The sequence below is a fragment of the Kogia breviceps genome, chromosome 16, assembly GCF_026419965.1.
Source record: "Kogia breviceps isolate mKogBre1 chromosome 16, mKogBre1 haplotype 1, whole genome shotgun sequence".
Classification (NCBI taxonomy): domain Eukaryota; kingdom Metazoa; phylum Chordata; class Mammalia; order Artiodactyla; family Physeteridae; genus Kogia; species Kogia breviceps.
In genome coordinates this window covers 69,098,096-69,125,392 of record NC_081325.1, presented here as the reverse complement: position 1 = coordinate 69,125,392, position 27,297 = coordinate 69,098,096, and the positions used below count along the sequence as shown (strand labels likewise).

Below are 27,297 nucleotides of genomic sequence, written 5' to 3'. Positions count from 1 at the left end.
TAAAAATTAAAATATTTAATAACATATTTCCAGAATATATTTTGAAATTTCACAGTGGTTCAGTTTTCAGTATAAACTATGTCAATTAAGATTTTCTTAAAGTAAACAAATATTAGAATCAAGCTATTTCAGACTTTTCTCCAAGATTTCACTATCACAGAAAAGAGCTATTTGAGGTAAACCAAAATGTAACAAAAACAAGCATATAAAAACTTAATAGGAAAGATATCAAAATTGTGAACATTTAGGATGGGATATAAACATCTGGGATAGTGGAGGATTAGGAAAGATTTGTTTTTTCTCTCCCTTCAAGTATGATGCCCTGAATAGCTAATTTTACACATAATATAGCACAGAAGCAAAGGGTTCTTGTATTAGAAAAACAGAAAGATCTTACTGTTCTATATGATTTTGTGCCTATTTATATGTGTTAGACCTTTTATAAATTAGCAATAAGAACTATTCATAAAATATTTTTCTGGTTACTACGTTAGTCAATCTATAGTTTCCAATTTTCTGATATTTAATTAGCTGTTCAATATCAAGCCAGGTTGAAAATTAATTTGCAGGCCATTTTTCTGAACAGAAATGTATTCATCTAAAAATGGAACCCTGTATCTATAATCTTTTATTGTATTTTCTGTTTTTTAATTAAATAGTATTTCTCTAACAAACAAAATACCTAAAGTTCACTTTAACAGTATTAGTATAAAAACTTAAATGAAAAAAGAAAAATGAAAAAATGGGTTGTTTACTACAACTACATTAAAAAAGTACACTTGTAAGAAAGAAAAATCTTAAGAAACAGGGGTTGGGAATTCCCTGGTGGTCCAGTGGTTAGGACTCCGGGCTTTCACTGCTGGGGCCCGGGTTCGATCCCTAGTCAGGAAACGTAAGATCCCGTAAGCCACTCGTCATGGTCAAAAAAGAAAGAAAGAAAAAGAAATAGGGGTTTTAGTAAAGAAGTCATCCTTCAATACAGGTCTATCACTTTAGAAAAAATAGGATATTCTAAATAAAATCCAGTTGTTTCAACCACTACAGTAAGAATTTTACACTTTATAAGATCATAGGATTTGAAAATGTCAAAAGATCTAAAATTTTAAATAGACTGGTTAATTTATTCTGGAAAGTCAAATTTCAAAAAGGGAGCAAAAAGACATCTTATAGTCTTACACAAAATTTAATTATCTTAAATCTACATAAGTAATTAGTAATTCATAAAAACTGAAGAGAAAAGGTGAAAAGTCCTCTAACAAGCACAGCCTATCACCTCAACTCCTTGACATCACCTGCATTCATACTTTCATCTTGGACAATGTTCACTGGCCAGAAAGCAACGTAACTCCTCCCCCTGCAGTGGACGGGGTTGGTGCCACTGGCTAGCTAAGCTTGTTACTGTGGTGGCTGGGGTGATGGGGTGATGGGGTGATTTCACTGGGGAGGAGGGAGTGTTGCCAAACTAACATGATGTCGAAATTTCTCTTAAGAGAAAGAAAAGCTGCTCAGCTTTCACTTTTCCATCAGTGGCCATCATTATTTGTTTAATTATAGCACATGATTCAGATAAAGTACCCATTCCAGACTTTTTCTTTTCCCAGACTTTTAAATTATATATGTCCATTGTCTCTTCAGAAGAAAACTGAAAGAAACCATTAAGAAATCGAACTAACTTTTGAAATCATTGGATCATAATAAATGCTAATATCACTTCCTGGTTGGATGCCACTATCAACCCGGACCTGGGAGGAAGAAAGAAAAGAAAAGAAAGTTCATATTGTGAAGCTATCTTTCTAACAACAAATTTAATTTCCATGAAGCAGATGGATAATTTCAATCTCAAATAACATTTCCACTTCCATTAAGTAGAAAAACAATCTAAAAATAGAGAGAGACCAAACTATCTTGATCTCTTATTATACAGTACAACACATTTTTTGTTCTCCCACTAAACGAAGGAACTAAGAAAGAGCACAAAAAACCCAAACAAACAAACAAACAAAACTTTAAACATCACTTCTGTGGGATGTGTTTGTAGCTGTGTGGTGGTGTCTTCCGGCTGAAGGAGGGCGTGAACGACGCCCCTTCTAACCACACTGCCCACTCTGCGGTGCCGAGAGCTCCAGGGCGGACCCCAGTCAAGCCATAAGCAGCAGGACCCGGGAGCTCTGCTCATCGGCTCCATAGGAACACTGGTCCTGTGGCTTTCTTGTCTGTAACACTTTCCTTTTTTGCCTCACCCTCTCAACTGTAAAACGCCTTTTTTTTCTGTTACTGTTAGTCCCCCGAGACTTTAATGTTTATACAGCTTTTCTCATGGCTTTCCTTTGTAAGGAGGACACAGCCCCAATTAGGGTTCTGATTTTGTGATTTTTCACGGGGAAAAAAAAATAGCACAAGTTCAAAATATTCTTTTGAAGAACCTGATTGCTGTTAACCAGCCAACAAGTTAGTTAGTACATCACTGATTCTTGTTTTCATCTCCCTGTTTGATACCAGCAGTAAGGCACAGAGGTTAGCCATGTAAAACTTTAAAATGAGCAGTTGCTGAGGATGAAATATTTATTAAATTACTGTGCTTAAGTTTTGGAATCTGAAGTATTTAAAAGCTAATCAAAATAGTTAAGATAGTCCAGCATGTCCTAGGGGGTTTGAGGATAGAAGAATTTAATGGAAGCTGCTAGAACAGCAGGACTTTGATGCCCAACATGGTAAAGGGGTGGGAAGAGAAGAGCAAAGCTCACATAGCTCTTCACCTGTGGGAAGAAGCCTTCCTAATAAACAGCAGCTCATCTGTCTGCAGCAAGGCAGAAAAAGGTCAACATAGCGGCTGTTAGGCCTTTAATATTTTAATTTAGGCAATTATCAAGGGACCACATGTAGAACCTCTTGTCTAGGATATCCACATGAGGGTTCGATGATGGCTTTATTATACGATGACATCAAAAGATAAGCCACAGTTTCATTCTCTTAAAAAAAAAAATCATACTACTGTTATTCTCTTTGTAAGATTTTAGAAGATAACAACATTATCACATACCCAGAGCGCTTTTATTTCTGTATTTGTAAACAACTCATGAAAAAATATGGATGTTTATATTTGCATTCACATTCATATATGAAAATCTTCATTCTAAATGAAAATCATTCAGCACACTTAAAACATATATTTGGCTTTCTATTTTCTGAAAACACACTTCAGGACATCAACTGAAGTTCTATGAAATTCACAGTGTTTATAAAAACTAGAAAAGAATTAATGGGGCAGCTGAAAGCAATAATATCATAATCTACCTCCCAGACACATTTAAATTGCCCCAAAATGACAACTGGTGATCAAGTTACATAACAGAAAAGACATCTCTGAACTTGCATTTTTTTAATTGTAGTAGCAAAAAGTTAAAGAGCTAATTTTACCACCATGTATTATTTAAAACCATAGCATGCTTGCTAAAGCTGTGTTTAAAACTGAGATTGGTACAAGTTCTAAAACTTTTGACTTAAAACATATGCTACTATTTGCTACATAAACTGCTACAAAGCTAGTGTGGAACTTTGATGTTCAACCCACTAGTAAAATAACAGACAATAAAGAATATTTTTCTTACATTCTCCTATAGTAACTTAAAACTTTAGTTACCTTGAATAATACCACCCTAAAAGTTAAGTTACCTAGGGCTCTTAGCTATAACTATGTCTTTGTTATTTAATAAAATTATCATCACAGAAGGTATGTCATTTTAATTTAAAAATATATATGGTAAAATAAAGATGTATTAAATATAATCAACACATATCTTTGTATAAGCAAATCAACATTTCCAATTTAAAACTGTAACAAAGCATGAAGATTCTGACTTACAATTTATTATCTATGCAGCTCTTTCCAAATGATAATCAGAATTCAAAAAAATGTCTAACAAATGAATTAAAATTAAGTCTCCATTCCTCCACTGAAACAAAGCCTATACCAAAAAATATATTTTAGCTTTTTCACTAAAAGCTTTAACAATAAAGTCGAGTGGAATTGTAACCAAATTTCTAAGCAGAAAAAAAACTGCAGTCTGAAAATAACAAATTTACAAAATACAGTGATCAAAGATAAGAAAATCTTCATCTTTGCCACATAAGCAAATAGGAGGTTTAGAGAAGAATGTGAAAAACACAAACCAGAAGTTAACTCTGAAGTATGTATTCTTGTGAACAAAAACGGTTAAGAGCTGCAAAGGATCTCCTGAGTTAAAACTAATCTAGTTTAAGAAGGCAAGGAAGAAAAACTACCACCACCACCACCCAAGCACCTGTGTATGAGTTTCAAACCATTGCTCAGAAACCTCGGGCATAATTTAAATGTCTTTCTTCACACAGTGGACCCTGTGAAACTATCAGCCAGCTCCCACCCTTCATTCTTGATTCACCTCTCCCCCTCAGCACAACCCCCAGCCCGCCATGTCTACCTGACAAGTGACAGCCCAATCTGATTAAATGCTTCCAAGGGAGGGGACTCATGGGCCTCCATGACAGGCCAAAAGTGATCACCATGGAGATACATAATTACAGCTGTCAGCGCATCTACTGTCCTGCTGACATCAATTTGATTGCTCCCAGCAATAACGATAGACAAAGCTTGGGGAGCGCTCTCCCGCACCCAATCACTTTATCTACTCCTTGGTCCATTTAGCTGACATGCAACACTCACACAAGCAAATAACAGCAGTAAGCAGAACATTTAAGGCACTTTAATTGTTTTTTCTTTCTATGGATGGCTCACAACTGCAAATGTTATTACATAAAGCTCCTGCTGCAGCATTAATTGAAGAAAGATTTGGTGGGACAAAGACTGTAGGGGGTACAGTTTGTCCATTATCACTTGTACTTTCAACAGGTCTCACGTTTGAAAATTGCAAATTGCAAAAACTTGCGAGGGCAAAATGTTTGACATCCTGTTAGCTATTACAACATGGTGAAAACTTCTAACAACTAGAGTAATCATTATGAATTCTTATTTAATACCTTTTTGTTTGATTAAAAAAATGTTTAGATATGTCCCTATGATACTTGTTTTCTCATCTGCTATTTAACGTCACATAATGCCTGTTAAATCTTTACAATTTTTCTTCTGCCTTTAGGCTTTGAACACAGCATGGAGTCTCTGAGCCTAGAAAGGGTCAAGTCCCTTTAGAAAGCACATGGGCAAAAACAATTTAAAAAGTGAAATAAATCATATATCCAATAACATCTTCAAGTTTAGAATTCTTCCTGTAATCTCTCACCATCTTCATGCCAGTGATCAAACTGAATAATCATATTCACAGATGGTACAGCCTTGTCACCCACTAGCTAACATAATGTCATATATATATGCACTTATTACCTTGATTAAGATAAAGGGTATGTCCTTGTTCTTTTCGTGCAACAAAAACTATTTAAAGAACAGTTATTAAACACAGAAGAAGTATAAAGTGGACAAGGATCACTTTTCTTTAACTGGTGTACATAATATGTACTTCTTAAAGTCTTTAACACTTAATAGAAAGAGGTACATTTTGTTTTCCTTAATCCATTTAGATTAACGAGCTGATTTTGTGCTTGATTTCGTGACATCTGACTATACAGGGAAGCAGGATTAGATTTATTGAAAAGATTAAATTGTAACACGGAAATGTCATTTCCCATTCTTAGGATTCCATGAATCTTCTTCATTACGATTTTCAGAACAATTGGGAACACTGTAAACGATCATTTATTTAGAACTCAGATGTCTCCAGACTTCCCCTGTTAGGTGAATTCTGACTTTCCTGAACATCATACAGTACAAAATATGAAAAAACAAAAAACTGTGATTCCCCATGAATTTCACTTGTCATCCAATTTACACGCTTTTGTGTTGACATGCTTTAACATAAAAGTGTGACATAAATCAAGATTTTTAACCCCTCACTTGATATTACAGCTTAATGACTTACACCAGGTAGATGTACTGGTTCTTGGTACTGAGACAATCTCCCAATAGACGGTAAACCAAAAGACTTGTAGGGGTCCTGAAAGTTCAAAGGACAGGAAGCACAGTCTTTGAAATATAAATCAACATCAGCACAAGTAAGGTTAAATATTTATACAATGAAGAAGCATTTACAGGCCTATTTACCAAATCACAGATTGCAGAATATTACTGTCTTATCCTCACTCTAGACAATCGAGAAATGTATTTATCAAACAGAACTGTAACCAGAATTTAGCCTGACCTTGATCATACTTTATTGAAATTGGTAAAATTCCAACTTTCTATAAATCTTCTTAGAATGCCTTGGGCAAAAATAAAATAACCTAGGAGCTACATCAAAACAAACTCAAGTTCAAAACAACAAATGTAGTGCACTAAAGATATTTGTTTTTCTTACTCTCAAAACAGCTCACATATGGTAAAATTTGAGCATTTTAGTTCTTCAAACAAAGACCTGAAAAGTAACTTTGCATGTGCAACTAGATATATGCTCCATTTGTAAACATCTTAGATCAGAATAAACAGTAAGTTCAGTGTTATAACAATAAGAAAGAAAAGAATATCACTTAAAATATAATATATCCAAGCCATAGATATTTCTCAAGATCCTTAAAAAAATTTCAAATAAACTTCCAGAATTTTTAAACACAGATACTACTAATTTGTTTTTTATTTTACAGATAGGCTTCGATGTCTAAAAGTAAAAGATGGTATAAATGTTTCCTTGCATTTTTGTTTTAACCATTTGAAAAAAAAACATTTTCAGATGCTGACTGCTTTATCTGATTAATTATAAAATAATATTAAAGTATTAAACAGAGATTTTGAGTTAAATCCATAATTAAAACTATGAATTGAAGCTTTGCAATTTAAATTTTAGTTGTTATTTTTACATAATCATAAGAGATAAAATTATTAGGGAAAAAACTGTTGGAAAAAATTTAAACACTGAATTAACAATTGATGTGTAACTAAGGTAGCTCTTCAAAACACACACACACACACACACACACACACACACACACACACACACACACACACACACACACACACACAGAGAAACAAATGCCCCTTTTCATTTCGAATGTGGTTTGAAAATCAGCAAAAACATCCCTGGTCCGCCTGCCAATGCAGGGGACACAGGTTCGTGCCCCGGTCCGGGAAGATCCCACATGCCGCGGAGCGGCTGGGCCCATGAGCCATGGCCACTGAGCCTGCGCGTCCGGAGCCTGTGCTCCGCAACGAGAGAGGCCACAACAGTGAGAGGCCTGCGTACAAAAAAAAAAAAAGAAAAGAAAAGAAGCAAAAACAAAAACCATGGTCCATTCAAGTACAATATTTAACTAATGCTTTCTTGCTCTTAAACTGATTAGCAGCTACTCCTCCAACCAGAAAAAAACACATGAAAATTAATTAAACTCAATCCTTTAAAACTATTTTGAGTTACGTTAAAATGATCTAACCTTTTTTTCTGGTTCATTTCTGTAATACATAATCAAATCCTTGACACAAGTTATAAAACCCTAAGTTTACCTTGTTGTTTAGCTATATGTGGTCCCATAACTCAGGACACAACCACCATCCTTCCTGCCAGCATCATTCATTTTACCTCGGCATAAACCCGACATTCAACTGCCCAGCCGTTGATGGGAATATCAGCTTGTCTGTGCCTGAGAGGGTAACCCTTGGCAACACGGATCATTTCTTGGACTAGGTCCAGGCCAGTAATGCATTCTGTGACAGGATGCTCAACCTGTAAGGCCAAGATGTGCCAGTCAACAGTTGTAGGAAAAGGTAAATAAATAGAAATAACAAGAACAATGTCAACAATTTCTGGGTAAAATGAGGTTAATTATATTTAATATTTAATCATATTTGACTATTTTAAAATTATTTTATTTTATTTTATTCTTCAGCTGCGCTGGGTCTTAGCTGTAGCACGCGGGACCTTTAGTTGGGGCATGCATACTTCTTGGTCACGGCACACGTGCAGGATCTAGTTCCCAGACCAGGGATCAAATCCGTGCCCCACCCCCCCCATGTATTGGGAGTGCACTGGATTGTTGGTCTTACCAACTGGACCACCAAGGAAGCCCCCATATTTGACTTTAAAACGATCTAAGAGAATAAAATTAAAGAATCAACACCATATAGTACAAAGCTGGGTAAGAAAAATGACACCGCCAAATTATCTGTAAACTATCTGTACTACTTTTCCCAGTTTTTATTTAGATGTGGTCCAACAATGTTTAACACTTCTAATTGTGAAACTAATTCTTACCTGGAAATTACATATTTAGCTACAATCCTCAATGTGGCTGATAATCAACCTATTCTGCTACACTTAGCATGGCATCTATAGAGGCAGCTTATGATGTTCCAAAGCACTAGTCTCGTCTGAGTTTCACCCACTTGCATGCTTTCACTAACCTGTCCTGACAAGCAACCAGACTAGCGTGCTCTTACATCAAGGCAGCGCAGCAGAAATGAGCAGATGGGTCCTGCAGGTTGTTTCCCCTCCAGACCTACGTGGGGAGTGCTTAGCATGCACAGTAACAAAACTGAGCCAGCGAAATCACTGCTCTCTCAGCAAACTGCTGATAACTACTCTGGATGATGCTGTCATGGGGATCCCTGGCCTTCCACACTAGCACACGGGACACACATATACAAAGACATGCAGAGACATACAGGGATACTGACAGACATACACATCCTTATAAATCTGAACGACTGCTTACAAGACCCTAAACTTAACTGAGCTAAAGTAAAGCCACTTTGGCACTGGTAAAGAGTAGATAATCTGTCTGTCCTGTAAAACCTTGAACACGTTTTGAAAATTTAAATTAAACTTTGGCCACATCTGCTGCTTTGATACCAATTTCTTTTCTCATAAAAAGTACGCACGTTCTAAATGCACTTCACAATAGTGTCTTTATCATGACATGTCATATTTCATATACACTCTGACACGGGAAAAGGTCAATGAACAAACGAATTGTCTTCCCATCTTCAACTACACTAATTGAAGGACAGGACTTAGTCATTATAATAATCTTGAAGCTTATCATAAGCAGACAATGCCATGGTCTTTAAAAAAAAAAGCTTTGTAAAAATAAACAGATGGGATCCATAATTAGCTCTGTGTGTGTTATGAGTTTGTTTACAGTTTCAACAACATTTTAAGACATTTTGACATAATTTTAATGACAAATCATCACTAAAAGAAGCATCGACCCTTTGTAAAATAAATGTGACACTAAGTAAAAATCTTATTAGATAGTTTAGAATATATCAATATATTTTTGGAAGCAAACTATGGTTGTGAGAGAAACAAGATTTTTTAACTTATTTATTTATTTTATTTTTCCGCTGTGTTGCAGCAAGCGGGGGCTACTCTTTGTTGCAGTGTGTGGGCTTCTCATTGCAGTGGCTTCTCCTGTTGTGGAGCATGGGCTCCAAGCGCACGGGCTACAGTAGTTGTGGCACGCGGGCTCAGTAGTTGTGGCTCACAGGCTCTAGAGCACTGGCTCCGTAGCTGTGGCGCACAGGCTCAGCTGCTCCGTGGCACGCGGGATCTTCCCGGACCAGGGCTCGAACTCATGTTCCCTGCATTGGCAGGCGGATTCTTAACCACTGCGCCACCAGGGAAGTCCCAAGAAACAAGATTCTATATGATAAATATAATAAGGAACGATTGTAAAGCCCCTCTATTAGTGCTAGAAACAAATTTCATGTGAGAAAGCATATTACCACCATAACTATTCAAGAGCTGAACCTACTATGTGCCCAAGGGCTCTATATCAGTACTATCCACACATCTTTGTTAAGTGAGAAAACATTTTTAAAAGCTCAGAGAATGATTTAATTTCATCCTTCTACATCTAGTGCCCAGAAAAGTACATACTATATAGTAGACACATAAATATACATTAAATGAATGAGCAGCAAATCCAGAGTCACACCTATAGTAAGTGGTAGAGGCACAGTTGGAATTTATGTCACTCCAGAGGCGATATGACCTTCCTGTTCTTCCTCATGGAAAAATGTATATGAAAGAAAATAGTTAACATAAACAGCTATATAATTACGAGCTGTTGTCATTTACAAAATACATTATTACAAAGTCTAAAGATCTGGTCAGTCAAAAATTCATTGTAAGGCTCTGTTTCACCTTAGAAGACCTCCCTATAATGTGTCGGAAAAAAAGTTTATTAGACCTGTATTGAATAGAATCTAAAAATTGACCCACCTTAATCCAACTTAGAGTTACATTACAGTAACACAACAGTTTACAATCTTAATTAGTGAGCTGCAAGTATTTCAAAATAAAATAAGTAGATAACTAAAATAATAACTAGCTACTAAAGGCAAAATCATTAAAGAATTTTTAAAAAAATATCCACTTAGGTTCAAGTATTGTTAAAGTATACAAAAAGTCTGACGTACCTGAATTTTTCAGGTAATGGTAATATGTCTTTTTAAAGTAAAACAATTTTAAACATTTTTGAAAGAAATCTTTCTAAATACATTTTAATAGAATTCTGAAGTTATTTAACAGGATGTGTGAAACATTTCCTTTAGACCCTGTATTATTATTATCATCAGGAATCTTGTAAGTGTAACACTGACTAAATAACCATGTCTATCCCCCATCCCTGAGAATTTAGGCATAGTTTCCCTGTGCAAGGTAAACTCAACACTTTAAGAGATAAAAGCAGAGGTTACAAAGAGACAAAATGGCTGACAAGCCAAAATATAATTCAATGAATGATTTTAAAATATCATTAAAATACTATCCTCTAGCCCTTGAAAAAAAAATCTAGTGTTTAAAGACAAAAGGCCAGCGATACCCTGTTCTTGCCTGGAGGACCTACCCCTGCAGGACTTTGAGGCCCAAAAGTCAACCCAGGAAGAAGAAAGAAAGGCCTGGAAGCTTCTGAAATGCAGACATAAAAAAATGACTGTGAACTCTCTGAGCACACAGCCTGTTGTCCCTTATTTATCCACAGATATTCCAAATGTTTCCCTTGTTTATCCAAAGAAAATAAAACTAGTGAACTGCGAATAAAAGAAAGAAAGAAAAGCAAAGGAGAAAGGAAGGGAGGGAGGTAAGATCAATGGAAAGTAAAGGTGGCTAACTGGAACAAAAGGTTATAAAAAGAAAAAAAAGACTCAAAGATTGGCCTCTGGTAAGCCAACAAGTTTACCTTGTCCAACCTAGAAGAAAAAACTACCTCTGAAAGTATGATGCTAATAAACATCTATTCTGAGGGCTCTTATGTCGGGGGAGAGGACGGGGGACAAGGTTTCTGAGTAACTTCTCTCTGGGAAACACCGAGTTAACTGAAGTTAAACAGGGTTATTTAAGAAAAGACTCCTCAGACGCACTAATCTGTGAATATGCCTCGGGACTCTAGGAGGAGACTATACAGCACTTATGTCACCACACACCTTCTTTTGCAGACTATCTTTATGGACTGAGACGTCCATAGAACACACGTTTAGAAACAATGCCTTTTCTAAAGGTTCAAAACACAAACATTCAAAATACAAAACTCAATTCCCTTATGTGACTCTGTCCTCACCAAACAAATTTTTGGTTTTCATACATGATTTCCTTATTCAACAGAAATGTGTGCTAGTTCCAAGAAACATATGAATGAGGGATCCACCAGACAGTATGATTGTGCATTAGAAATTAATATATTGACATTCTAGTTTATAAATCTTGTGATTTAGTCAGCAAAAGTAATACCTAGCCATAGAGAGAGAGACAGAGAGAAAATACATACACATACAAGCCAAAAAAACCCCATCCAAGTTAGAATTTCTGAATCCTCAAAGGCGAATTATTGAATGGGGTATATTCATCAAGTCGGTGCTACTCTGCAGGTTCTGTTAGTAGGTTATAAATCAGTTTGTACTGGCAATGCCCCATCTCGCCATGAATCTTTTGTTCAAACAGATACAAACAACTACAATCATCAAATGCCTTATTATGACACATAATCACACTCAAGATCTAGAATGAGTATGTACAGTTCTATATACCTACATTAGATGGTCACAGTCAGCCAGCTTTTTATAGATCTGTTTGCTATTTTATTTTAGTCTTCTTAGTCACCATCAAACTGTCACTACTGTGTTTGTGTAGACCTCTTGCCACTCTGTCTTACTAATTTGTTGCTTCAAATGTATTTCTCAAAAAAATAAATAACTGAGCTTTATTCAAATGCAATGGTAAGGTAAACTAGGTTTTGCTTCACCTGAGTTCTTGACGTATCAAATTTCAATAGTAATAAACTTAGAAAAGCTAAGTCTTTCTGGCATTGTGTTGTCATTATCTACCTTCTGATTCTAAAAGTTATCATCGTAAATTCTGCCACTGCCACTGTAGTCTTTAGCCTGATTCCTCCTTAAATACAAACTAGGAAGTATCTAAAACTAATGAAGGAGAGAATGAGATGTGTCCAGAGCCTCAAAGTATCTCCCTATAAGATACCGTCATTAATGACAAGGGGAGAAACACTAACACCACGGTGGGTAAATGCAAGAGATGCCACATTTTTTTTTTTTAAACTGGAGTTTAGTTGCCTTACAATGTTGGGTTAGTTTCTGCTGTGCAGCGAAGTGAATCAGCTATACGTACACATATTATGTACTCCTTTTTAGAGTTCGCTGTGCTACACAGTAGGTTCTCATTAGTGATCTATTTTACACATAGTAGTGTCTACATGTCAATCTCAGTCTCCCAATTCATCCCACCACCCCTTCCCTGCTTGGTAACCATAAGTTTGTAAGAGATGCCATGTTAACCAAGCCAACATTACCAGTAATGGGATAAACAGACATCGCATGCCTCCTATATGGTGCTCAGGGAAGAACAATAGCATTTCTGTAGTATTCTTGCCAAAAATGCAAAGCCTGAATATAATTAAGAGAAAAAAGACAAATGCAAAATGCAGGACACTCTAGAAAATAAATGGCCTGTGCTCATAAAAAAATGTAAAGATCATACTTGACCAAAAAAAAAAAGGACTAAGGAACTGTTCCAGATGGAGAGAGGCTAAAGAGGCATGACAAGTAAATGTAATATAGGATCCTGAACCAGAAAAAATGTTGTATTTTACTATAAAAGACGACAGTGAACAACTGGTGAAATGTGAATATGATCTGTAGACTGGGTGACAGTAACATGTCAATGTTAATATTCTGATGTTGGTAATGGTACTGTGGTAATGTAAAAGAATTTTCTTGTTTTTAGGAAATACATATTTAGGGGTAAAGAGGCACCAGGCCTGCAATTTACTCTGAAATGTTTCAGGTTAAGAAGATAGATATAGAGAAACAAAGATGCAGATATAGATACAAGGAAAAAGCAAATGTAAATATTAGTAAAGGGTGTTCAGAATTTCTTTGTAATGTTTTGCAGTTTTTCTGGACATCTGAGATAACTCCAAAATAAAAATTAAAGCAATGTCACTAGAATTGTTTTTATATTACAAAACATTATTAAAATAAAGATATCTGATAAAGATATCTGACTTGATCAACATTATTTTCTCTTCAATCAGAACCCTCTCATGGTGCTAAATAAAAATAATCAACAACAGATAATTTGTTCAATATGTTTTCTCTAACTTAAACTTCTAAATACTTTATTGTGTTGATGACCTAATAATTCTAAAGATTTTAAGAATGGGTAACTAGATAACAGGCAAGTATTCCTGGAGGAGAAGATGATTCAGGCAAATTTTAATTACACACTAAAGTTAACTTCAAATGAAAATTAACAATGAGGCGAGTTTAAAAGAGGAGAAAGTCCCAAAAAAGTGTGGGGAGAAGTCAGATCAATGAAATTAAGTGTTACCTTGGCCATTACAGAGAAGAAGGGTGATGAAAAGTATTCAAAGTTCCTTGAATGGAGGGTAATTGTTTTTCAGGTGGTAAGTGGAAGCCCAACTGCTTAGTCAAAGCAGAAGCTGTCCCTAAAAGCAGAAGACCCATGTACATACCATAACTAACATCTCTATGGCACTGAAATTGACCAAATCCCTCCAAATTCATGAACTCGTTCCCTATTCCACTGTCATTTTACAGACAAGGTACAAGAGATACTTGCAAGGGGTATAAGGTAAGGAAATATTAAGAATCTTCTAATATTCAAATAATGCTATTTTAATTTAACTTCTTTATTAAATATGTCTAAACAAGATATTACAAAGACTTAGTGTGTGAAAGCCATCTTTAGTAAGCAGAACTTGTTTAATTCAACTCAGCAAAGCACTACAGGTATGATTACCTGTTGAAATGTGAGGAAACTGTCCAGTTATATAAAATTGGGTTTCATAATGGTATTTGGCATAATAGGTCTTTTTCGTTTGTTGTTATTCTGGCCTGAAAGGATAACTGATGTCATTATTTTTGGTTTTGCTCTTTCAGTTCAGAGAGAGTCTTTGTCCAGAACAGAATCTAACACATACCTATTAAAATTCTGAAACTCTACCTCCTGAGAATACAGGGTTTCAAAATAAAGATCTAAAGTTATTAGATTTTGATCCACAGGACTCAAAGATAAAAAGCATGTTGGGAAATAGGCCCCAACACACCATCCCTGTAAACTTACCTTGAAAATAATGGCTATATTCAAGAGTAGCAGTGAAAACTGAACAGTTTCTATTATAGAGCTTCCCTGTTGACCCCAACACAAACAGTCAGATGAAGAAAGGATAAGAGAACTGTTAGGTGCTGAACTGCATCTCCTCTGCCCAATTCATATCTTTAAGTCCTAACCCCTAATACCTCAGAATACGACTATGTTTGGAGATACGGTCTTTAAAGAGGCAATTAAGTTAAAATAAGGTCATTAGGGTGGGCCCTAACCCAACATGACTGATTCCCTTATAAGAAGAGATTAGGACACAGACAACACACAGCACAGTAAAAAAGACCATGTGAAGACACAAGAAGACAACGTCCATCTGTAGGCCAAAGAGAAAGGCCTCCAGAAGAAACCCATCCTGCAGACACCTCAATTTTAGACTTCTGCCTCCAGAAGTGTAAGAAAATAAATGTTGTTTAAGCCATCCAGTCTGTGGTAACTTGTCATGATAGCCTTAAAAAACTAAGACAGTAACAAATTTGAAAAGGTAAAATCTAGGTAAGAATGCAGAACTCAAAGACACCAAAATAGTTTATAAAATGCTTTAAAACAAAAACTAATGAAAAATGCCTGACAAGTTTAACTATTCATATCCATATAACAAAAACTTCTTTCCTTCAACTTACTAAAAAGATTCAATAAACATTAAGTGAAAGTACAACACGCCCTTCGTTACATTCTCAGTTTCCTAGGAGAGTAAATTCAAGTATCCCAGAACATCCCAGTTCTGGCTAACTCTAGCCAGTCTGAGAATCCTGGCCGCCTCTATGACTTTAAATATAATCAAAATGTCAACTTCTGTCCAGATCTAAAATATCACTTCTGGCAAGAATGGAATTTTACAAATTAATTACAAATCCATTTCCCTATAATTTCTCTTATTTCCACCAACTATTCTTTCAGTCAAACACCTCAATTCATAAAAGACCAAACTCTCTTAGTATTTTTTAAATTTAAAACTGCTCTGAAATTAGAATATGATATTTGTTCAGTTGCAGTCGATTCTCAGAAATCAGAATGTAGGTTGCAATCATTTTCTTTTAATAAAAGAAACAGCAAAGGATAAGAATCAAGATGCTAAAAAAGTGTTTCTAAAGCCCTCCTGGAATGTAAGGTTCCATACGATACAGAACTCTCCGACGGAAGCTCTGGTGGGATGTGGGGATACGCAGCCTCCGCAGAATTTCAACAGTTCTGTTGTACTTTTCTTCCACAGCACAAGTAGATTCCTCCTCCACTGTAGCAATCAGTATAAGCCACTGACTAAGGTCTAACAAAAGGGGTACAATTTAGCTCTCTTGTTCTCAAAATGGTGGAACAGCCAGCAGACCACATTTGGGCATTTAATTACTCTAAGACCTTACTCCTTTCTATTTGGGAGTTTTCTAGGTTTTTTGACCTTTGTAGACTATAAAAAGACTGCTTTTCCAAAAAGATAACATCTAAAAATTGCCTAGATTTGGAAATTAACAATTACACACACACACACAATTTGGAACGAATGGTATATTCAAGGTCCTAATATTAATCTTAGCACAAAGGCCTAAGCAGAAATAGTTTATCAGTGTAACACTTTTATCAGTTCATTTTTAGAAGAAAGAGTTCCATATCCATTTTTCTCCTAGACTCTTACACAAACACCTTTACAATGAAAAAGAGGCTTCTTTCAAAGCAGTATTTCCACTATGTTTGTTCATTTGTAACAATAATTTTTCAGTCAACTGACAAAAGAATAATAAGAGAAAGTTATTATTAATTAATTTGTGGCTCAGTTTGCCATCTGAAACAAAATGACTACTGACAAGGTTTATTAATTATGATGACAACAGTAATAGTAAACGTGTTGGGGCTTCCCTGGTGGCACAGTGGTTAAGAATCCGCCTACAAATGCAGGGGACACAGGTTCGAGCCCTGGTCTGGGAAGATCCCACATGCTGCAGAGCAACTAAGCCCCTGAGCCACAACTACTGAGTCTGAGCTCTAGAGCCTGTGAGCCACAACTACTGACCCCACGTGCCACAACTACTGAAGCCCACACAACTAGAGCCCATGCTCCGCAGCAAGAGAAGCCACCGCAACGAGAAGCCCACGCACTGCAAAGAAGAGTAGCACCCACTCGATGCAACTCCAGAAAGCCCGCGCGCAGCAACGAAGACCCAACGCGGCCAAACATAAATAATTAATTAAATAATTTTTAAAAAAAATAGTAAATGTGTTAACCAATGTTTAACAAACATAGCATGCAGGATATTACTGGTAAGATTCTTACAGTTAGGAAGAAGAATGAGTGCTTGGTATAAACCAGGCACTATTCTGAGCATTTAAATGTACTAATTCATTTAATGCTCACAATCCTACAGTGCTATATTACTGTCACTTTACAGATGAGGGAAATGAAGCATAGAGAAGCTAAGGAACTTGCTTACAGACACACAGCTAGGAAGGAGCAGTTAGGATTTACTTGTACTAAGTGAAAATAGTGCATGTTTGCAATTTACAGAAAAAAAGATTAAATGAGTTCCCCATTACTCTACTACAATTGTTCTGAACCATTCTAGGGTCTAGAACCTCACCAAATTTCTCCCTAGAAAAGTGTGTATCCAATTTCAGAGGGTCCACAGACTCCCCTACAGCTCATTAAAGAGTCCAGATAACCCAGGTTAGATGTTTCTGCTTTGGGAAGACGGCAATTCCAACATGGCTCACACCCTCCCCATGGTCTCTACTTCCCCGGACGCAGGGAGCTGCTGAGGATACGTGAAGTGCAAAGATTTGGGGCAAAGTGACAGCCAACAACAGGTAATAGGTTCTTCTCTCTCGTGGGCAGAGACTAGCTTCAGAGAACTCCAGGGAAGAATGAAAAAGGCACTGGTCATGGAGACAGCTTGGCCTGCAGACATCCACGGACCCTGGAGAGGAACTCAATAAAGGCTCCAGAAGAGTCCTGGTCTCTTCACCAAAGAGTCTGAGTAGTCAATAAACGATAGCTGGATTCTGTCCTTGAGACAAGGGGAATGCTAGGAGACATATACTCTTGCTGTCCTCAGGAGTAGATATGGTACCATCTGCAACCACTTGAAGAACTACTGCCCCTAAAATATTACATCAAAGAGAAGTCAGTACTGAGCACCCAAGACGACCACAGTAGAGGGTGTACCCTGCTGAGAAAGGATAAACATTAGGAATAACGATCATACATGTCAAGTGAAATAGAGCAGCTGAGGGACAGAAAAAAAAAATTATCCAAAGAACAGTAAGGGCACTTAGAAACTTCGAGAGTAGCAATATAAGCACACACACACCCCTATACACAATTAGATTTTCTAGGATAAAATAACAAAATTTCCCAATTATGCAATTCAGGCAATTACTTAGAAGATGATCACTGTTTGAACCTGAATTAGTAGCCTGGAAGGAAAACATAAAGAAATAATATCAAGAAACAGAACACAAATACAAACTGACAGTAATCATGAGGGAAAAGTCCTAGAGGACTTACCCAGAATACCTAACCTGCAAGTAACAGGAGTCACCAAAGGAGAAAACTAACAAATGAGGAGAGGAAATAGTTACCAGAAGAAATTTCCCCTGAAATGAAGAGACACTTGAATCTGTACAACTGAAAAGGGCACATGAAGTAAAAGGCAGAGTTGATGGACATAAACATATACCTAAGCATGTGAAGAAGAAAAACAAAATTCCTGAATTCCAATATTTAAGAGAAAGTTGGGCCACCTTTCAGACAGCAAGAATACGTTACCTATAATGGAAGAGAAATCAGAATGACATCAGACTTAACACTAGAAGCTAGGACACGGGAGAATGTAAAAACTACAAAAGACTAGAACAGAAACTCAAGAATCCTATACTCAATCAAAATATCATTCCTCTTTCACGGCTAAAGAAATAAATTTGAGGATGGAGCATTTCAGAGCATATCATTCACATACTCCAGCTGAGGAAATTATACGAAAAAAAACTTTCTAAACAAATGAACTAGGGCAGAAATCTTAAAAAAGAAGACAGACAGAGAAGCTACAGTAAATGAGAGACATGCCTAGGGGTGTGTACACAGAAGCTAAAGGGACTCTGGAAACAGAATAGATAAACTACAAGGGAAAGTAACATATAGCCTAGAAGTATGAAATTATCTCAGAGACTCTTTACTGCTGGAAAGTCGAGAGAACCAGTTATATCATCTTTACAACTACTAATGGAGAAAATGTCTACCTGAAAAGGAAGATGAACATAAATACAATTTTAAAGGACAGAAAATCTCCAATTTATCAATGGGAAGCAATAGGAATAATTAGCAATTTAATTCAAGCAACAAATAGAAAAAAGAAAAAAACTGGAATATTATTTATAAAACACAAGTAAAGATGAAATAAAATCAAATATTTAAAATGAGAAGGACTAAAATTTCATACTAAAAGAAAGAGTGTCAGACTGGGTTTTTCAAAAAAAAAACCTTACAGAACAATTAAAACAAGTGATATGGGCTTCCCTGGTGGTACAGTGGTTGAGAGTCCACCTGCTGATGCAGGGGACACGGGTTCGTGCCCCGGTCCGGGAAGATCCCACATGCCGCAGAGCGGCTGGGCCCGTGAGTCATGGCCGCTGAGCCTGCGCATCCAGAGCCTGTGCCCCGCAATGGGAAAGCCCACAACAGTGAGAGGCCCGCGTACTGGAGGGAAGAAAAAAAAACAAAAAAAAAAATCCAGGTAAACTACAAGGACCTACTGTACAGCACAGAGAACTATACTCAATATTTTGTAATAATCTATAGGAAAAGAATATGAAAAACAACATATATATGTATATACACATATATATAAATAAAAAACTGAATCACTGTGCTGTACATCTGAAACTAACATGACATTGTGAATCAGCTACACTTCAATTTTTAAAAAAATTTTTAATAAAAAATAAAGTCAAAAAAATTTAACTGGGATTGACATATATACACTAGTATGTATAAAATAGATAACTAATAAGAACCTGCTGTATGGACTTCCCTGGTGGCGCAGTGGTTGAGAGTCCGCCTGCCGATGCAGGGGACACAGGTTCGTGCCCCGGTCCGGGAAGATCCCAAATGCCGCGGAGCGGCTGGGCCCGTGAGCCATGGCCGCTGAGCCTGCGCGTCCGGAGCCTGTGCCCCGCAACGGGAGAGGCCACAACAGTGAGAGGCCCGAATACCACAAAAAAAAAAAAAAAAAAAAAAAGAACCTGCTGTATAAAAAATTAAATAAAATTCAAAAAACAATTTTTTAATTAAAAAAAAGGTAGGAGATTCAACATGATATGAATCAAGGTGGAATTTAAGATTAAACCCCTTAGGGCTTCCCTGATGGCGCAGTGGTTGAGAGTCCGCCTGCCGATGCAGGGGACACAGGTTCGTGCCCCGGTCCGGGAGGATCCCACATGCCGCGGAGCGGCTGGGCCCGTGAGCCGTGGCCGCTGGGCCTGCGCGTCCGGAGCCTGTTCTCCGCAACGGGAGAGTCCACAACAGTGAGAGGCCCGCATACCGCAAAAAAAAAAAAAAAAAAAAGATTAAACCCCTTAAACAAGATAAAGATATTATGTCATGATAAAAGGCAAACAGTAAGGCATTTCCTTACTGTATTTATATTACTCTCTTCCTACTTTCCAACTCCTGAACACCCTCTAACTACCACTGTCTTGTTTTTTCCTAAAAGAACAAGGAAGTACAGAGCCAAAAGGGAGGTGCTTCCTTTACAGGTGAAGTTAGATCAGATAAGATCTAGCAGTGATTTAAACTCCAGGAATATGAAGAATAAATTCTAGTGCCCAGGTAGTTGGGAAGGGCTCAGACAAATATACGAGCAACACTGGCTACAACGGGGAGCAAAGGCTGCCTCCTGAGTTTAGACCCAGCGAGGTCTTCACTTTTGCCAAAACTCAGTTTGCCATAAAAATTCCAAAGAGAGCAGACGTTTGGATTTGCCCTCCTTTGGGCATCTACCTATGATTAGTGTGTGAGTGTATAACAGGCTCATGAGTGAGGGTTTCATCGAGCCAAATATGTAGGTGTATTGTCCGTATTTGTGTTTACTTTTTTTTTTGATCTCATCTGTACAGATTTTTTAATCTCTTGTGTTTTCTAGAGCTGCTCATGCCCCACCCCCACCTTTGTCTTTGCAGTATTCAAAAGTTATTTTTTCCCATCAAATATATGCTGGCTAGAACAAGAGTTATTTCTGCTAGGCAGCATCTTACCCCCAGAGCTCTCCAGCTCTTCTGCCTAAGAGCTTTAAATCGGAGATTGAAGAGTCAGTTTTTCCAAACCACCCGTTTTCCACGTTAGCTTGTGAGGCCTTTTCAATTCTTTTTGACTCCATGCACCTCTGCTACACTGAGATAGGACACAGTTACGCTTATGGTATCACCAGTTCTAGAGACGAAGGGGAAAAGGTGCACCAGGGCCCACTTAGCAGACGGGTTAGGCTGCTGCTGGGAGGCGGGGTGCCACTGTTCCCTTTGCTCAGGCAGGCTGTTTCCAGGACCCCTCAGAAACTGGTCCCCACTCCTCTCCAGGGCTCTTCTCATCCCTCTATTCACACGCGTGTATGTGTATTTTCCCTGTGACACTGGCAGAGACAGTAATTTCCCGCCCAGAGAGAAGCTTGTGGTCCATGATGCTCCAAGAATGAATTTCCAAGTATTTGCCAGTGGAGGTGCAGAAGTTGTGACAAGAGTGAGTCAGTGCTGCACCTTCAGAGCAACTGTCTACTGCACTAATAAATGGAAAATATCAGAAAAAAAAACAAAACACACAGGCAAACAGTAATAAACCTATACTGTACATATTAAATTATTTTGTAGATATATATGTAAACATTATTACAAGTACAAGGAAAGCTGAGAGATGTATACTGAAGTAGTTATGGATGAAATTATTTAATGTCTGACATTTGTGTTAAAATACTCCAACTGTAAGGAGTAAAAGCAAGGAAAAGGAGGCATACATACAGGAAACAATACTGGCCAAGTAAACATGAAGTGAGGTAACAGATTCAAGGACCTTTACCATACTACTCTCGCTATTCTTTTTTTTTTTTTTAATGTATTTATTTATTTTGGGCTGTGTTGGGTCTTTGCTGCTGCACGCAGGCTTTCTCTAATTGCGGTGAGCGGGGGCTACTCTTCGTTGAGGGGTGCGGGCTTCTCATTGCAGTGGCTTCTCTTGTTGCAGAGCACGGGCTCTAGGCATGCGGGCTTCAGTAGTTGTGGCACGCAGGCTCTGCAGCACAGGCTCAGCACAGGCTTAGTTGCTCCACGGCATGTGCGGATCTTCCCAGACCAGGGCTTGAACCCGTGTCCCCTGCATTGGCAGGTGGATTCTTAACCACTGCACCACCAGGGAAGTCCCAACTCTCACTATCCTTGAGTACTTTTATATGTTTGAAAATCACCATGAAGAAAAGAGAGAAAGACAGAGGAATGGAGGAAGGAAAATAAGGAAAAAGCGAAAGAGGAAAATAAAAAGGAAAGAAAGAGGGAAAGAATCAAGAAAAGAAATGCAAGGATGTCATGGTGCAAGAATTTTTAGGGCAGTGAAACTACTCTGCATGATTCTGTAATGAGGACACATGCAGTTATACGTGTCACAACCCACAGACTGTGAAATTCAAAGAGTAAACCCTGATATAAACTATGAGCCTTTGTTACCAATACCATATTAATGCAAGATGTTAATAAATAGGGAAAACTGGCAGGTGTGGAGGGAAGTGGAGTGAGCAAAGGGGTATATGGGAGCTGACTGTACTTACTACTCATTTTTTGGTAAAACTAAAACTGCTCTAAAAAAATAAAACCTTATTTTTTAATAAATTATGAAAAACTATATATATCTAAGACATCCTTGCATTTCTTTCTAAATAAAATAGATCCAATTTTTTTAAAAAAGAGGGAAAAGATATAGAGGAAGTGAATAAAACTATCAATAACCTTCAATAACATTGGGGGGTTTTTTTGCTTTTTTTTGTGACCTTGGGCAAGTTAATAACCTTGATTTTTTAATAGATATTACCTCATAAAAAACTGAAGGTCTATCACAGAAGGGTCTAGAAAGATCTTTAAAGGCCTACCACTGAGAATGATACCAGCATCAAATGGATTCACATCTAAGTCTGAATTTTTAAAGAAGAGATAATGCCTATTATTAACTAGACCCCAGAAAAAGAATACTCCCACAGTTAACTTCAAAAAAATACATAAAACTTTATTACTCAAATCTGGTAAAGACAGTATTTTAAAAAGAAATAAAAATCAAAATATTTATATTCACAAAATCCAGCAAAATACCAAAAGGAAAATCACTATGTCTAATTAAAATGTATTCCAGGAGTACAAAGGAAATGTATCAGCAGAATCTATAATGTTAATAAATTAAAAGATAAAAGAGCCAGTTCTTGACTTATCAGTAGTAACTGGTAGATAATTAGGAATTTTGACCACAACTAGGGACAAAGAGGAGCCCTTACAAGCCTTTAGAAGGAGAGAAAATTTTTAAATGATGAATAATCAGATGCATCTCAAATCAACAGTAGAAATTAAAAGAAAGCAATATAAGGCCTTCAAAAAGTTAAAGAAAAATTATTTCCAATCCAGAATTTTATACACAAAATTCTAAAAGAAAACTTGGGAAAAAATTGTGACCTTAGGTCAGGCAAAGATTTCTCAGGAACTACATCAAAAGCACAATCCATAAGTTAAAAACTTGGTAAACTGGGCTTCATGAAAATTAAAAATTTTTGTGCTTCAAATGACACCATTAAGAAAATAAAAACGGGGGGGGGGGACCTTCAAGATGGCGGAAGAGTAAGATCTGGAGATCACATTCCTCCACACAAATACATCAAAAATACAACAACATGTGGAACAACTTCTACAGAACACCTACTGAACGCTGGCAGAAGACCTCAGACCTCCCAAAAGGCCAGAAACTCTGCCATGTACATGGCCATGTGTCTGACAGAGTCTTGGTGCTCCCGCCAGGTGTCAGACCTGAGCCTCTTAGGTGGGAGAGCTGAGTTCAGGACATTTGTCCACCAGAGACCTCCTGGCCCCACATGATATCAACCAGTGAAAGCTCTCCCAGAGATCTCAACACTAAGAGCCAGTGCCACTCAATGACAACTAAGCTCCAGCGCTGGACACCCCATGCCAAACAACTAGCAAGACAGGAATACAACACCACCCATTAGCAGAGAGGCTGCCTAAAATCATAATAAGGTCAGAGACACCCCAAAACACAACACCAGACAGGGTCCTGCCCACCAGAAAGACAAGATCCAGCCTCATACACCAAAAGGCAGGCACCAGTCCCCTCCACCAGGAAGCCGATACAACCCACTGAACCAACCTTACTCACTGGGGGCAGACACTAAAAACAAGGGGAACTACGAACCTGCAGCCTGTGAAAAGGAGATCCCAAACATAGTAAGTTAAGCAAAATGAGAAGACAGAGAAATACACAACAGATGAAGGAGCAAGGTATAAACCGACCAGACCAAACAAATGAAGAGGAAATAGGCAGTCTACCCGAAAAAGCATTCAGAATAATGATAGTAAAGATGATCCAAAATCTTGGAAATAGAATGGAGAAAATACAAGAAATGTTTAACAAGGACCTAGAAGAACTGAAGAGCAAACAGTGACGAACAACACAGTAAATGAAATTTAAAATTCTCTAGAAGGAATCAACAGCAGAATAACTAAGGCAGAAGAACAGATAAGTGACCTGGAAGATAAAATAGTAGAAATAACTACTGCAGAGTAGAATAAAGAAAAAAAAAAAAAAAGAAGAAAGAAAAGAATTGAGGACAGTCTCCGAGACCTCTGGGACAACAATAAACGCACCAACATCCAAATTATAGGGGTCCCAGAAGAAGAAGAGAAAAAGAAAAAGGGACTGAGAAAATATTTGAAGAGATTATAGTTGAACTTCCCTAATATGGGAAAGAAAATAGTTAATCAAGTCCAGGAAGCACAGGAAGCACAGAGAGTCCCACACAGGATAAATCCAAGGAGAAACACACCAAGACACATATTAATCAAACTATCAAAAATTAAGTACAAAGAAAAAATATTAAAGGCAGCAAGGGAAAAGCAACAAATAACATACAACAGAATCCCCATAAGGTTAACAGCTGATCTTTCAGCAGAGACTCTTCAAGCCAGAAGGGAGTGGCAGGACACATTTAAAGTGATGAAGGGGAAAAACCTACAACGTAGATTACTCTACCCAGCAAGGATCTCATTCAGATTTGACAGAGAAATTAAAACCTTTACAGGCAAGCAAAAGCTAAGATAATTCAGCACCACCAAACCAGCTTCACAACAACTGCTAAAGGAACTTCTCTAGGCAGGAAACACAAGACAAGGAAAAGACCTACAATAACAAACCCAAAACAATTAAGAAAATGGTAATAGGAACATACATATCGATAATTACCTTAAATGTAAATGGATTAAATGCTCCAACCAAAAGACATACACTGGCTGAATGGATACAAAAACAAGACCCCTATATATGCTGTCTACAGGAGACCCCACTTCAGACTATCACAGGGGCAGAACCCAAAAAATATTTATCTCAGAGCTTACATAAGAGCTGCTGGGGACTTCCCTGGTGGCGCAGTGGATAAGAATCCGCCTGTCAATGTAGGGGACACGGGTTCGAGCCCTGGTCCGGGAAGATCCCACATGCCACAGAGCAACTAAGCCCGTGCACCACAACTACTGAGCCTGCACTCTAGAGCCCGCGAGCCACAACTACTGAGCCCACGCACCTAGAGCTCACGTTCTGCAACAAAGAGAAGCCACTGCAATGAGAAGCCCGCGCACCACACCAAAGAATAGCCCCCACTCGTCACAACGAGAGAAAGCCCATGCACAGCAATGAAGACCCAACATAGTCAAAAATAAATAAATAAATAAATGTTTTGTTTTTGTGTGTGTTTTTTTTTTTTTTAAAGAGTTCCTGGCACGTCTGCCCTTCTTCATCTCTGGAGAGAGCACAAACTTGGCTCTGGGAAGTAAACAAATCCTTCTGGGGAGAGAGGGGGAAGGCCTCTATTTACCAATCTGGAATGTCAACAAATGGCTCTGGGGAAAGATAAGACTTTCTCTCTAGCACTCTATCCTCAAAGCTGTTATCATTGAATCAGGTGCCAGAGGTCTTTGGTTATAAAGCCATCACTCTTTAAAAATGTGAAAATATTCATGGAGCAGTGCTTCCTGATGATATCACAAATGGCTGATTTCCCAAAAAAATAAGAATATCTATAAGTCAATAAGAAAACCCAAAGGGCAAAGAAAATGTAAAGGAATCTATGAAGAAAAATTCATCCTCACTCATAATAAGAAAAATGAAACTTTGACAAATTTTTCACTACCATACAGATCCAAAGGCAAAACTTGCTTTTTGGCCAGGCAAGTTCTTCTACAAAAGGCAACTTGATAATACTTCACTAAATTATAAAAGGACATATCACTTTCCAGGCAATTCTACTTCCACATGTGCAAAATGATGACATATAGGGTCTTTCAATAATTGCACTATTTGCTAGAGCAGAATACTGCAAAAATTATCACTAGGAAACTAATCAAATTATATGACTGTACATCCATACAACTGAATATTAAAAATCACAAAAATGAAGACGATAATGCTTTAAATTAGGTATGGAATACCACAAAAGATATATTTTAAAGTAAAACAAAGGTTGCCTCTACAGGAAAAATACATGGTTGTGGTAATGAAAATGTGGTATGGGAAGTGGTTTTCCCAATGTATATTCTTCTGAACAATTTAGATTTTCTTTTAACCAACTATTACCAATTCTTAGTATTTCAATTCAATAAAGTAGGAAACTAAAGTTATTCAAGCAAAATTACATATCATTTAATTCATTAAAATAACTTTTTTTTTTTTGCGGCCACTGTTGTGGCCTCTCCCCCTGCAGAGCACAGGCTCCGGACACGCAGGCTCAGCGGCCATGGCTCACGGGCCTACTGCTCTGCAGCATGTGGGATCTTCCCGGACCGGGGCACGAACCCCTGTCCCCTGCATAGGCAGGTGGACTCTCAACCACTGCGCCACCAGGGAAGCCCTAAAATAACATTTTAATAAAATTGTATTTTTTGGTAACATATCCATCTATCTATCTATCCATCTTTCAAATGAAGACAGAAGGAAAAAGGTGAGCATGGGTGGATACATATGTGCACTCCTACTAGGAGAAATGAACAGAGACCATTCTAAGCAAAGGGGTAACATGATAAAGGCACACAGAGGTCAAACTGAATTCAGGGTAAAGAAAGGAGAGATTAAGACCACAGAGAAAAGGGACTTGTAAAGCAAAAGCATTTGAATTTTATCTTTCAGCAAAAGCAAACAATGAATTTTAAAACAAACATATATGGGGATAGCATAGATAATCCTGATACATAAATTCTGACCAGACTGAGAACAAAACCAGTATTTATGCACCAAACCTGGTGACTTTCTCAGTGTTTCTCTTTAAGGAGAAACAGTATTTATTTCAAAGATCGCTCTTAAGAAAATCCAGCAAAGTGAAGATGCTATTCACATTTC

At 37.5% G+C, this 27,297-nt stretch overlaps 1 protein-coding gene across 6 annotated transcripts in view; it reads right to left on the bottom strand.

The window, feature by feature from the left end:
- The window catches only part of PCCA (propionyl-CoA carboxylase subunit alpha), a 369,338-nt gene that overhangs the window by 194,131 nt on the left and 147,910 nt on the right, over window positions 1–27,297 (bottom strand). For all 6 annotated transcript variants that reach the window (XM_067016618.1, XM_067016615.1, XM_067016616.1 and 3 more), the window contains 3 exons: window positions 7,614–7,757; window positions 5,967–6,041; window positions 1,674–1,742 (listed from right to left, as the gene is read on the bottom strand). In XM_067016618.1, the coding sequence (XP_066872719.1) occupies window positions 1,674–1,742; window positions 5,967–6,041; window positions 7,614–7,757 (288 nt within the window). The remainder of the gene's footprint in view (window positions 1–1,673; window positions 1,743–5,966; window positions 6,042–7,613; window positions 7,758–27,297) is intronic.